The sequence below is a fragment of the Nipponia nippon genome, unplaced genomic scaffold, assembly GCF_047370975.1.
Source record: "Nipponia nippon isolate SJK-2023a ecotype South Korea unplaced genomic scaffold, ASM4737097v1 scaffold_45, whole genome shotgun sequence".
NCBI classification, from domain to species: Eukaryota; Metazoa; Chordata; class Aves; order Pelecaniformes; family Threskiornithidae; genus Nipponia; species Nipponia nippon.
Window position 1 is genome coordinate 837,501 of NW_028262364.1, and position 11,032 is coordinate 848,532.

The 11,032-nt window shown below is 53.8% G+C and overlaps 1 protein-coding gene and 1 pseudogene across 1 annotated transcript; both read left to right on the top strand.

Annotated features, from left to right (window-relative positions):
• Nucleotides 1-2,576: 2,576 nt before the first annotated feature.
• LOC148052669 (feather keratin Cos1-1/Cos1-3/Cos2-1-like) lies at nucleotides 2,577-3,360 on the top strand. The gene is made up of 2 exons (XM_087778671.1): nucleotides 2,577-2,645; nucleotides 3,034-3,360. Exons 1-2 carry the CDS (start codon nucleotides 2,577-2,579, stop codon nucleotides 3,358-3,360), a joined length of 396 nt encoding a protein of 131 aa, XP_087634797.1.
• Nucleotides 3,361-9,124: 5,764 nt separating this feature from the next.
• LOC148052670 (feather keratin Cos2-3 pseudogene) lies at nucleotides 9,125-9,430 on the top strand (annotated as a pseudogene).
• The last annotated feature ends 1,602 nt before the right edge of the window (nucleotides 9,431-11,032 follow it).

Here is an 11,032-nt window from a genome sequence, read left to right on the forward strand (position 1 = left end):
TTCCCGCCCCTCATCTCCTTCCACCAAAGGTAGGTCTCCCTTGCTCCAGACTTTCCCTCTGCTCTGCACTGGGGATTCCTGAAGGCCAGTCTTGCTAGTAAGGACTGAGGCAAAGGCGGCCTTCAGCACCTCAACTTGTTCTGTATCCTGTGTCACCAAGGCCCCCATCTCATTCAGCAGTGCTCCTCCATTTTCCCTATGCTTCCTTTTGTCACCTGTGTCCTTAGAGAAGCCCTTCCTATTGCCTTTGACATCCCTCACGAGACTTACTTCCAGCTGGGCTTTATCTTTCCTGACCTCATTGGACATTGGCTCTGTATTCCTCCCAGGTTGCTTGTCCTTGCTTCCACCTTCTGTATGCTTCCTTTTTGTGTTTGAGTTTGACCAGGAGCTCCTTCTTCATTCACGCAGGCCTCCCGGCATGCTTTCCGGACTTCCTCCTCGTTGGGACGGGCTGCTCTTGAGCTTGGAGGAGGAGATCCTTGAATATGAATCAGCTGTCTTGGGCCCCTCTTCCCTCTAGGGCCTTATCCCAGGGGACTCTTCCAACTAGATCTTTGAAGAAGCCAAAGCGTGCCTTCCTGAAGGCCAGGGTTGTGAGCTTGCTATTCACCCTCCTCACTGCCCTCAGGATCCTCAACTCCACCATCTCATGGTCATTGCAGCCAAGGCTGCTTTTGCTCTTCACATCCCCAATGAGCCCTTCCTTCTTGGTGTGCATGAGGTCCAGCAGAGCACCTGTCCTCACTGCCTCCATGTTCCTTGTATTCAGTACCTATTTGGTCCAAGGTCTCAGTCCCTGCCTGACACAGCACCAGGCCAATGAGTACATTTGGCATTGGCTTGGACACGAGGTGGGTGTGCGTCCCACCCCAGACACCACCAACACTGCGCTGGAAACAGATCCACTCAGGAACGGCCAGCACATGGTCGGCAGGAGTCCTCAGCATTTCTCCTTGCCCATAAAGCAAACGCCATCTTTTTGAACTCTCTAACACTGGGGAGAGCAGCTGTGTCCTGGCCTGGACAGGCCAAGAGGAGGGACCGCCAGCCAAACTGAGGCATTCCCAATGTAGTTACACTGGATTAAAGTAAGGATCCAAACTGGAGTGAAACCATCCTTGTTGTGGCCTGAAATCAGCAGTAAAACAGTGTGAGCCTTGCAGAGGCAGCAAAAGGAGGGCTGAAGGCACAGAAGGTTGCATTTCAGTGCCTGCGCTGTGGGCAGTTCTCTGCCGGGTTTGTTCTGCTGCTGTTCAGCTGCACTCAGGCTCCTTCTGGCCCTGGCTGCTTTGTGGAGCTCATGGACAGAGCAGTGGAGAGTGACCCTGCCGTGAGCAGCGCATTCCCTTGCGATGAGGGACACACAATCACACACACGCTCATGTGCACCATCCTGGAATCACGCAAATCTCTGCACCCAGAAACACTTGCAGAAATCCAGCATGCAGACAAGTGCAGGCAAGCGAACACAAGCATGAACAGGACCGACTCTGCACTCAACTGGGGACACCCTGGGGATAGCCCGGCAGGGATCCTGGGGAGCATTCAGGGGAAGGACGAGCCCCTAAATGTGCTAATGGTGGTGTTTGGGTAGCCAGGGAGACTGCCCAGAGGGGAGTTGTATTGGGAGCTTTGAAGAAAACCTTGTGTTCAAGGAGTCAGTGATCCTGGGCAAGCCATATCTGCTGTCTGGGGCCTCGCGCTAAAGGCTTGAGAGGCCTCTACCTTAGCACGAGTAGCTGCTGCAAGGGAACCTGCTGGAGTGCCCTGTGCCAGCCTGCGCTGCACGTGGGTGGACCTTACGGCAGAAATAACCTTCCAGTGTTTCAGGTGATGTATTATTTCTTTTTTTTTTTCTTTTTTTTTGGCAACACAACAGAAAAGGCAGCATGGCATGGGAGGGAAGCAGAAGCTCTCCCTGGACAGGATCTGCGCAGTGCATCTTGGGAAAATCTGCCTGGGTCCATGTGATGCTGCACAAATGCAGGGTTCCCAACATCTGAAGGGATGTAAGGTTTACTTGCTATCTCTATTCCTCTTTTGATTCTACCTTACTAAACCAGCCATTTCATTATGTGGTTTGCTGTCAGGTCTATCTTTCTGAGATCTGAAAAGGACCCTGCACCACATCTTCCCTCAGGCCCCCTCCATGGTGCAGAAGAGGAGCGCGCAAAACCAGCCAGCAGAATTTTTCTGGGAGCAGTATTAGGCGGGATACGGGCAAAGCCAGGAGCTGGGCCACTTCTCGGCAAGGGGACACCAAGAACCCCAAAGGAGTGACCCAGGCTGACATCATTTGCCTTTACTGGACTCCTCCAGCAGGTGAGCTGAGTCCTCTGCCCACGCTCATGTGTTTAGCTCCGGAAATGCTTGGGCCTCTCATCCTGTCACGCAAAAGGTGCCTTCCCTGGGGAATGTGCCTGGCATAAAGCAGGAAACGAAAAGACAGCAATTCAGGAAGCCAAAACACAGCCCATGGCATTAGCTGGGATGCTTTGCATTCAAGATGAGCTTGTCAGAAAATAATGACCGCTGCAAGGGCTGCCTCTGGCAGCCTGGGGCAGTAAAGGTCCATGATAAAAGGCAGCCCAGCTCCTCGCTCTCTCATCCACTTCTCTTGCCTCCTTCTCCTTGGGAGTCAGGTGAGTCTGAAGACCCTTCTCCTTCTCTGCTTTCCCTAAAAGGAGGTCTCACCTTAATGGACCTCTCAGCTGACACCAGCTTTGTTCTATGCCAGATGGTGGGGCTCTGTCATGAGAGAGGGAAGTGGGGAGAAGGTTGGACATGGAGGGAAGCTGGGACTGCACTGAGGTGGCTTCTGGAGGAAGGGGCTAGGCAGCCCCCGAGAGGCTGTGGTGGCACGTGGTGGCTGTTTTTGGGCCCTGGCAGGATGAGGCCAAGAAGCCCTCATCCATCTCTGCACAGCCTTCACCTCCCAGCCCTGCGTATTCTTTGGCTTCCTCATGGTGTGGTGACAAGGTGCTCCTCACACATGCCCATGTTTTGCTTCCTTCCTGCCCTCTCCCCCAGGTGCACCTCGGACCCCAAGACATGTCCTGCTGCGACCAGTGCCTGCCATGCCGGCCCTGTGGCCCGACCCCACTGGCCAACAGCTGCAATGAGCCCTGTGTCAGGCAGTGCCAGAACTCCACCGTCATCATCCAGCCCTCCCCCGTGGTGGTGACCTTGCCCGGACCCATCCTCAGCTCCTTCCCACAGAACACTGTTGTGGGATCCTCCACCTCCGCTGCCGCTGGCAGCATCCTCAGCTCTCAAGGAGTGCCCATCACCTCTGGCTGCTGTGACCTCTCCTGCATTACCAGTCGCTACTGTGGCAGCAGATGCCCCCCCTGCTAAAAGTGCTTACAACGGCCTCGGATAAGGACCTCCAGGAACTCAGAGCATGATGCTGGACAGACGATCAAAGTTTGTGCCGTTGTTTGAAGAGCAGCTGACCATCTCTGGCTTGCCCTGCAAGGGCAGACTGGAAGGGACCAGCCTGGGCTCTCGGAAAACATGGCCAATGTCTACCTTTCCTCTCTTCCACTCACCCTTTTGTCTCTTCTCTTTGTTGTCCTGTGCTCCCCTCAAAGCCTGCTGCGAGGACCCCAGAAACCAGCCTTGAATGACCTGCTTGCCTGTCTGCCTTTGCCGGGCACGTCGACAGATGCCCTGTGGGAACTCTGCCACAGGAAAAGGGCAACAGATTCTTGGCTTCTCCTGCTCCTCCCCGCACTGGTGGCCTCCACTTGCACTGACCTCATTTCCCTCTTTACACTCATTAAAGAATTGCTGCAACCCCGTCTTTGTCCCGTGGATTGTCTTTCCACCTGCATACTGACTGCCGAGGGAGAAAGCCATTGCTTTGGGGGGAAATTAGGAGGGGACACAAGGGGACCCTTCCTCACTCCTAGAGGCATTGGAGGGTGGGACACACTGCAGCGAGTCCTCTGAAAGAGGCACTGCCTCTTGTAGCTGAGGAAGACATCCCTACTTACTCCACGGCCAACGGCCATCAGTCCTTGCCTTGCTGCGCCTCTGCTCAGAAATACCCTCTCGGCCCTGCAGCACGTCATGTGAACAGCAATCCTGACAACTGCCGTCCTCCAGAGAGGAACCATGGGCACGTGGGAGTCCCCAGGGAGGTCAGCAGTCCCACAAGCTCTTGGGGAAGAGTGCTCCTCTTGCTCTTGGGTGGAGCTGTGCTGGGCACGGAGGCTCAGAAGACTATGTTGCCAAAGGCTGGCAGGAGTTAGGAATGGGTAAATAGCTTTAGGGATGGCCCACAGTCCTTACTGCACCTGCCCATTCTCTCCATCAGCCGCTTTAGGGGCCATGGGGTGTAGACCTTGGTACAGGCAGCAGGGCCAGCTTCCCCGTGCAGCCCTCTCACCCTTCAGCACAGCATCTGGCATGGCCCACCTCTTGCCTGCATGTGTGGAGCTGAGGGGCTCACAAGTCAGGAGTGGAATCAGCTACAGCAGGCCACACACTGGACTCCCCTGTCCCTGTGAACCCAGCACCCCCTTCGGTGAAAGCAGGCCCCAATGCATACTGTGTGTGTGTGAATCGATTCAAATCTTGTAGTAAATCCTATTGAATCACTTTGGAAATGCAAAATTAACCAATGATTAATTGGTGCTAAAGTCCTGTGATTCTCTCTGTAACTGTGAATAACCCTTAAACTGCTGCTAGGCAGATGTGATCGTTAGACATTAACGGCAGATCAAGTCTAAGGCGAAGTCTGGGTCCAGCCCCACCGAGGCTGCTCTCTGAGGGGGTCCATTTTGAACCTTGGGACTCAACGGAGGGGCCTCCTTTACCCCCTTGTCTTTTCAGTCTCTGTATAAATCATTCCAATTCTCTTCTACCTCCATTGGTTTTCCTTACATACATTCCATTCATTGAATAAGTAATAGAGTGAACCTTGCCATTGAACTTTGTTGAATGACACTTTTAGAAATTTCTATTAAAATCGCTTTTTGCAAATATCCGGGACAGTAATTCTTTAAGCGACCTAACCACTCATCCGTGACAGCAGGTCAGAACTACACAGAGATTTTTGACTCCTGGGGTTATCTTCCCAATGGTGCTCTCTTTCCTGAAAGCACCATAGCCTGTTTAAAACACAATGCTACGGATATTGCTTTCCAGAGGAAACAACTGCAGCATCTCCCCCCCTCCATGGCCTATGGACCCCACATCACCGTAACAAGGGATTACCTTCTGAACAGATTTCAAAACTCTATTCTAACAATCGAGGACAGAATGCTCAGATGCTATTGCGTATGGTCAAATATGAAGATGGAGGTTTCCCCATGACCACAGCTACGCAAAATATGTTTCCAAAGACCCAGACCAGCACCGCTTTTAGCGCTTTTCAGAAATGTGTTCTGTAAGGAAAACTTACAACCCAAGGGCAAGGCTGAGTGTGTGCTCTTGAAGCTCAGCCCAGCCCAGCCTGCCCCAACATGTTGTTGACATGGACCCTACAGACAGTAAAGTCTCAAGATTTGAGGAATCTAACCACCCCATGGTGGGGGGTGGACTAGATGACCTTTTAAAGGTCCCTTCCAAGCTGAACCGTCATATGATTCTATAATTCGATGAATATTTTTGTTTCAACAGTAAACATTTCAGGGTGCGCCAGTGGGTTTTGGGGATCTTCCTCTTATTAGGTGGTGTGTGGGATGCTTCTCAGCCCTCCTCAGTCCCTTGTAGCTGTTGCCAGAAAACTGGTTGTTGTCCCGGGACAGAAGATGGCACATTCATCACAGGTTGCCAGAAAAACATTCCAGTCTCTAGGTGTTCTCAGGCTAGATGGGCTGCAAGACTGAAGGATACATTGGACTAAATCAAGCAGGCTGGACCCCTTCATGCCACCTCCTCTGTACACAAAGCGTCTCTGGTTTTCCCAAGAAGAAATATGCTTGTGCTGCCCTAGTTGACCTTGGAGCACTTGCACATTCTTCCAGTACCATGGGTGCACACTATCAGGCAGTTCCTGAACAACATGGCTGGAGTCCTCAGGAGTCTCCAGGGACGTCTCCACCTCTGTCTTGTTTTCCATTGGAAAAGCAGGAGTTATTTTCCTCTATTCCTGACCACTCTGCTTCTTGTGCACCAAGTGCTTCCAAAGAGCAGCTCTATAGGTGTTAGCTTTCATGTAGGCCATCAAACGTGGTTTCTGGAGAATGTCCCTCCATTCATCATCCCAAGAGTAGACTGTACCAGCCCTCATGCCTTCCCTGGGTAATGGCAACACCTGTAGCTGCTCCAGCTGCTTTGCAGGCACCAGATAATTTTTTTCCACAGATCCCATCCCTGCTTTACCAGAAGCCCCATGCTGAGCAGAGGATCAGGCTGCCATCCAGAGGGACCTCAAGAGGTGGAGAAATGCGCTGACAGGAACCTCCTGCCCTTCAACAAGCAGAAGGGCCAAGTCCTGCACCTGAGGAGGAACAAGCCCATGCATCAGGATGTGCTGGGGACTGCCCCGCTCTTTAAAGCCGCTTTGCAGAAAAAGACCTGGCTCGTCCAGCTGGACACCAAGCTGACAATGAGCCAGCAATGTGCCCTCGCCTCAAAGAAAGCCAGCAGTGTTGTGGGCTGCATGGGGAGGAGTGTTGCCAGAAGGGGGAGGAAGATGATTGTTCCCGTCTCCTGGGCATTGGTGAGGCCACTCCTGGACTACTGGTTCCAGTTCTAGACTCCCCAGTAGAAGGCAGCTATGGAAGTAGTGGAGAGAACCCAGTGAAGGGGCACAAAGATGATGAATGAAGGGGAGCATCTCTGCTAGGAGGAAAGGCTGCGAGAGCTGGGTCTGTTCAGCACCGAGAAGAGAGGTCTCAGGGGGGATCTTATCAACATGTATAAACACCTGAAGGGAGGATGTGGTTGGGTGACCCTGGCTGGATGCCGGACGCCCACCAAGCCGCTCTGTCACTCCCCTCCCTCAGCTGGACAGGGGAGAGAAAATATAACAAACGGCTCGTGGGTCGAGATACGGACAGGGAGAGATCACTCAGCGATTACTGTCATGGGCAAAAGAGACTCGACCTGGGGAAATTAATTTACTTTATTACCAATCAAATCAGAGTAGGATAATGAGAAATCAAACCAAATATTAAAACACCTTCCCCCCACCCCTCCCTTCTTCCCGGCCTTAACTTCACTCCCAATTTTCTCTGCCTCCTTCCCCCAAGCGGCACAGGGGGGTGGCAAAAGGTAGCTCATGTCAGTTCATAACGCTTCCTCTCTGCCACTCCTTCCTCCTCATGCTCTTCCCCTGCTTCACTGTGAGGTCCCTCCCATGGGAGACAGTCCTCCACGAACTTCTCCAACGTAAGTCCTTTCCAGGGGCTGCAGTTCTTCATTAAATGCTCCAGCGTGAGTCCTTTCCACAGGGTGCAGTCCTTCAGGAACAGACTGCTCCAGCTTGGGTCCCCCATGGGATCACAAGTCCTGCCAGCAAACCTGCTCCAGTGTGGACTCCTCTTTACGGGGTCATAGGTCCAACCAGGAGCCTGCTCCAGCACGGGCTCTCCAGGGGGTCACAGCCTCCTTCAGGCCCATCCACCTGCTCCAGCGTGGGGTCCTCCACAGGCTGTAGGTGGATATCTGCTCCACCGTTGTCCTCCATGGGCTGCAGGGGAACAGCCTGCCTCACCATGGACTTCACCACGGGCTGCAGGGGAATCTCTGCCCCAGCTCCTGGGGGACGTCCTCCCCCTCCTTCTTCACTGACCTTGGTGTCTGCAGAGTTGCTTCTCTCACATATTCTCACTCCTCTCCTCCAGCTGCTGTTGCACAGCAGGTTTTTTCCCCTGTCTGAAAGATGTTATCCCAGAGGCACTAGCAACATTGCTGATTGGCTCAGCCTTGGCCAGCGGCGGGTCCATCTTGGAGCCAGCTGGCATTGGCCCTCTCAGACATGGGGCAAGCTTTGAGCAGATTCTCCCAGAAGACACCTCTGTGGCTTCCCTGCTACCAAAACCTTGCCAGACAAACCCAGGCCACAGGCAATGGGCAGCGGCTGAAGCCCAGGAGCCTGTGTCTGAAACTTCAGGAAACACTTTTTTTACTGGTTAGGGTGACCGAGCACTGGCATGCATTCCTCAGAGAGGTTGTGGCTTCTCCCTCCTTGGAGATATTCAGAAGGCGTATGGAGAGCTTTAGGAGGAAGGGAATTGGAAGAAAGCAGTGCAGCCCACCTGGCTGGGAAGGTGGTTACAAGTGAAGAGTGGAGCAAGTTGGGAGGGAGGGAGGGAAAGAGAAAGACAGGGCACATCCTCAGCCAGGGAAGCCCTTGGGTGACCAGCCAAGGATTGTAGGGCTGGGAGCAGCTGGGCCCCTTCCTGTCAATGTGAACCCAGGCAACCCCACCAGTTTGCCCCAGGCCAACATCACTTCCTTGCATCAGACCCATCCAGGACTTGAGCTGCATCTTCTGCTGGCACTGACACATTCCTGCCCCAGAAAACCTGGGGGCTCTCAAGACCAGCACTCAGAAGAAGCCTCTGTGAGACAACGAGTATGGCATTAGCCAGGAAATGAAAAGGGAGCATCCTGGAAAACAACCACCCAGCCCATGTCATTAGCCGGGATGTTTTCCGTTCGTCATGAGCACCTTGGAAAATTGCCACTTCCGTAGAAGCTGTGTGTGGGCCTGGGGCAGGTCAAGGCTACCATAAAAGCCAGCCAGGCTCCTCGCTCTCTCATCCCCTTCTGTCGCCTCTTTGTCTTCAGCAACCAGGTGAGTCTGAAGCTCTTTTCCCATCTCCTCTTCTCTTCCTGCTGATGTGTGGTCCCCCATCCTATGCTAGGTTGTCATGAGGGGTTGAAGACAGGTGAAGGTCTGACTCCGAGAGTGATTGGCTGAGTGAGGTCTTAATTGAAGAAGCAGGCAGCAGCCTCTTTGGGCCTAGTGACACTTTGAACATGCCTGGGTGAGGCCAAGAAACCCTTCTGCGTCACTGCTTCGTTTCTACCTCCTGGCTCAGCAGGCGCCTTTGAAATGCTCATGGTAGGGAGATGGACTCCTGGCAGACTGCTCCTCTCATGTGCCTGTGCTCTGATCCCTCTCTGCCGTCTCTCCCAGGTGCACCTCCACCCTCCAGACATGTCCTGCTACAACCAGTGCCTGCCCTGCCAGCCCTGTGGCCCGACCCCGCTGGCCAACAGCTGCAATGAGCCCTGTGTCAGGCAGTGCCAGAACTCCACGGTTGTCATCGAGCCCTCTCCCGTGGTGGTGACCCTGCCTGGCCCCATTCTCAGCTCCTTCCCACAGAACACCGTTGTGGGATCCTCCACCTCCGCTGCTGTTGGCAGCATCCTCAGCTCTCAGGGAGTGCCCATCACCTCTGGGTGCTGTGACCTCTCTGGCATTTCCAGCCGCTACTGTGGCAGAAGGTGCCCCCCCTGCTAAAGCCACTGGTGACAACCAAGACAAGGACCCCAGGAATGCAGGCCTAGATTCTGGACTGAGGACAGAGCTCCTGGCCATCGATTTTGGAGAAGCTGAGCATGAAGTGCTGCCCTTCCAGAGGAGGTGCAGCTGGGCCTCTCTGAAAACATGTCCAAAGTCTAACTTCCTTGCCTTCTGTTCTTCTATTCTTCTTCTGACCCCTCTCCCTCCATGGTGCACACAGATGGATGCCCTGTGGGATCTCCACTGTGGGTGATGGGCACAGACTTTCGGCAGCTGCCAGTGATCTTCCACCACCACCAGCTTCTTCTGTAAGGGAACTCATTTCCCTCTTCGAAGGTATTAAAGTTTTCTGCATCACAGCCTCTGCGTCCACATATTCCTCTTATTGGTGGACATTGTCTTGAGTTGCCAAGGAAGAAAGGTATTGCCTTGTCTGTCGGGGGATAAGGTGAGGGAACAAGCGAACACAGGGCAGTGGTTCCTTTCCCGTCCCTGTCTCCTGGAGCTGAGGAAGACATGCTTACAAAACAGCCCCAGATCTTCTCCTCCTCATTCTCCCACCTGCCTCCAGAATGAAGGGGCATGGCCCAAGGGCAAGGGTAGCAAGGAGATGTCACCGCTCCACCCGCCACCCCCCAAACAGTTCCCTGCACAGCCCAGCAATAACACCGATAGGCAGGGCTAAGGCAACTCCCACTGTGATGTGAAACTCTGCCTTCTCAGGCCACACAGCAGGGCCCTGATACCTCTCTCATACCCTCCCAGCTCCCACCACACAGGGCACCCCAAGGACAGCAGCCAGTGCCCAAGCCCCCGCAGCACCTCTCTGGTGCCTGGCCTTCCCCCAGGCATGAAGCAGCTTTCCCCAAGGCCAGCTCTTCTCCTGGCAGGACCTGTTGCCCACCTCTGCCTGGTGGTCTGATCCCCCCAGAGATCTTGGATAGGGCTGTACAGCGTGGTGCCACTGCAGAAGAAATGAGACAGGGCTGGGGGAAGCCCACGAGGCAGGTACCTGATACCTGAGTCGCTTCAGGTATCCACATGGAGAACCCCTGGCTGCTTGTGCTGCCCTGACCTCCAAAAACACCATCACAGAGGCAAGCATGCAGTCTGGCCAGTTGGAAGCCCATTTGAGGAATGGCTGGAGAAGGGATCCTTTGCCAGTTCAAGACAGGGGCCTCTGCCTTTGCAGAAGCCAGGTTTCTCTCTCTGCTTCTGAAGCCCAAGAGCATGGACTTTGAACATCTGAGTCAGCTGGTAGAGCCGTGCAGGCTTCCTGGGGACCAGCTGGACAGAAAACTCTCTGGCAACATAGCAATTCCCTTTCTGACTGCCTCTGAGAGGTGATCTTGGCAAATGTGTCTTTACAAGGTGTGTACATACTTTCATCCTGTCTCCAGGACTTCTCCTGCACACCAAAATGCTCTCCATTTGGTGTGGAGGGAAATCCTCTACAACAGGCTACTAGCATAGGTCTGGAACCTATGGAGAGAACCTGAAGGTTTTGGCCACATCTACTTCATTGTCTCATGCCTGTGTTGAACTCGAGCTCCTGACTGTGCGGGATGGCTTCTGAGTACCAGACGAGATTCCCTTGGG

Bases quoted from the DNA above. Each gene is read 5' to 3' on its own strand.
- LOC148052669 (XM_087778671.1), top strand. From the start codon at position 2,577: ATGATAAAAGGCAGCCCAGCTCCTCGCTCTCTCATCCACTTCTCTTGC. The intron at 2,646-3,033 runs GTGAGTCTGAAG...CCTCTCCCCCAG, and splicing joins TCCTTCTCCTTGGGAGTCAG to GTGCACCTCGGACCCCAAGA.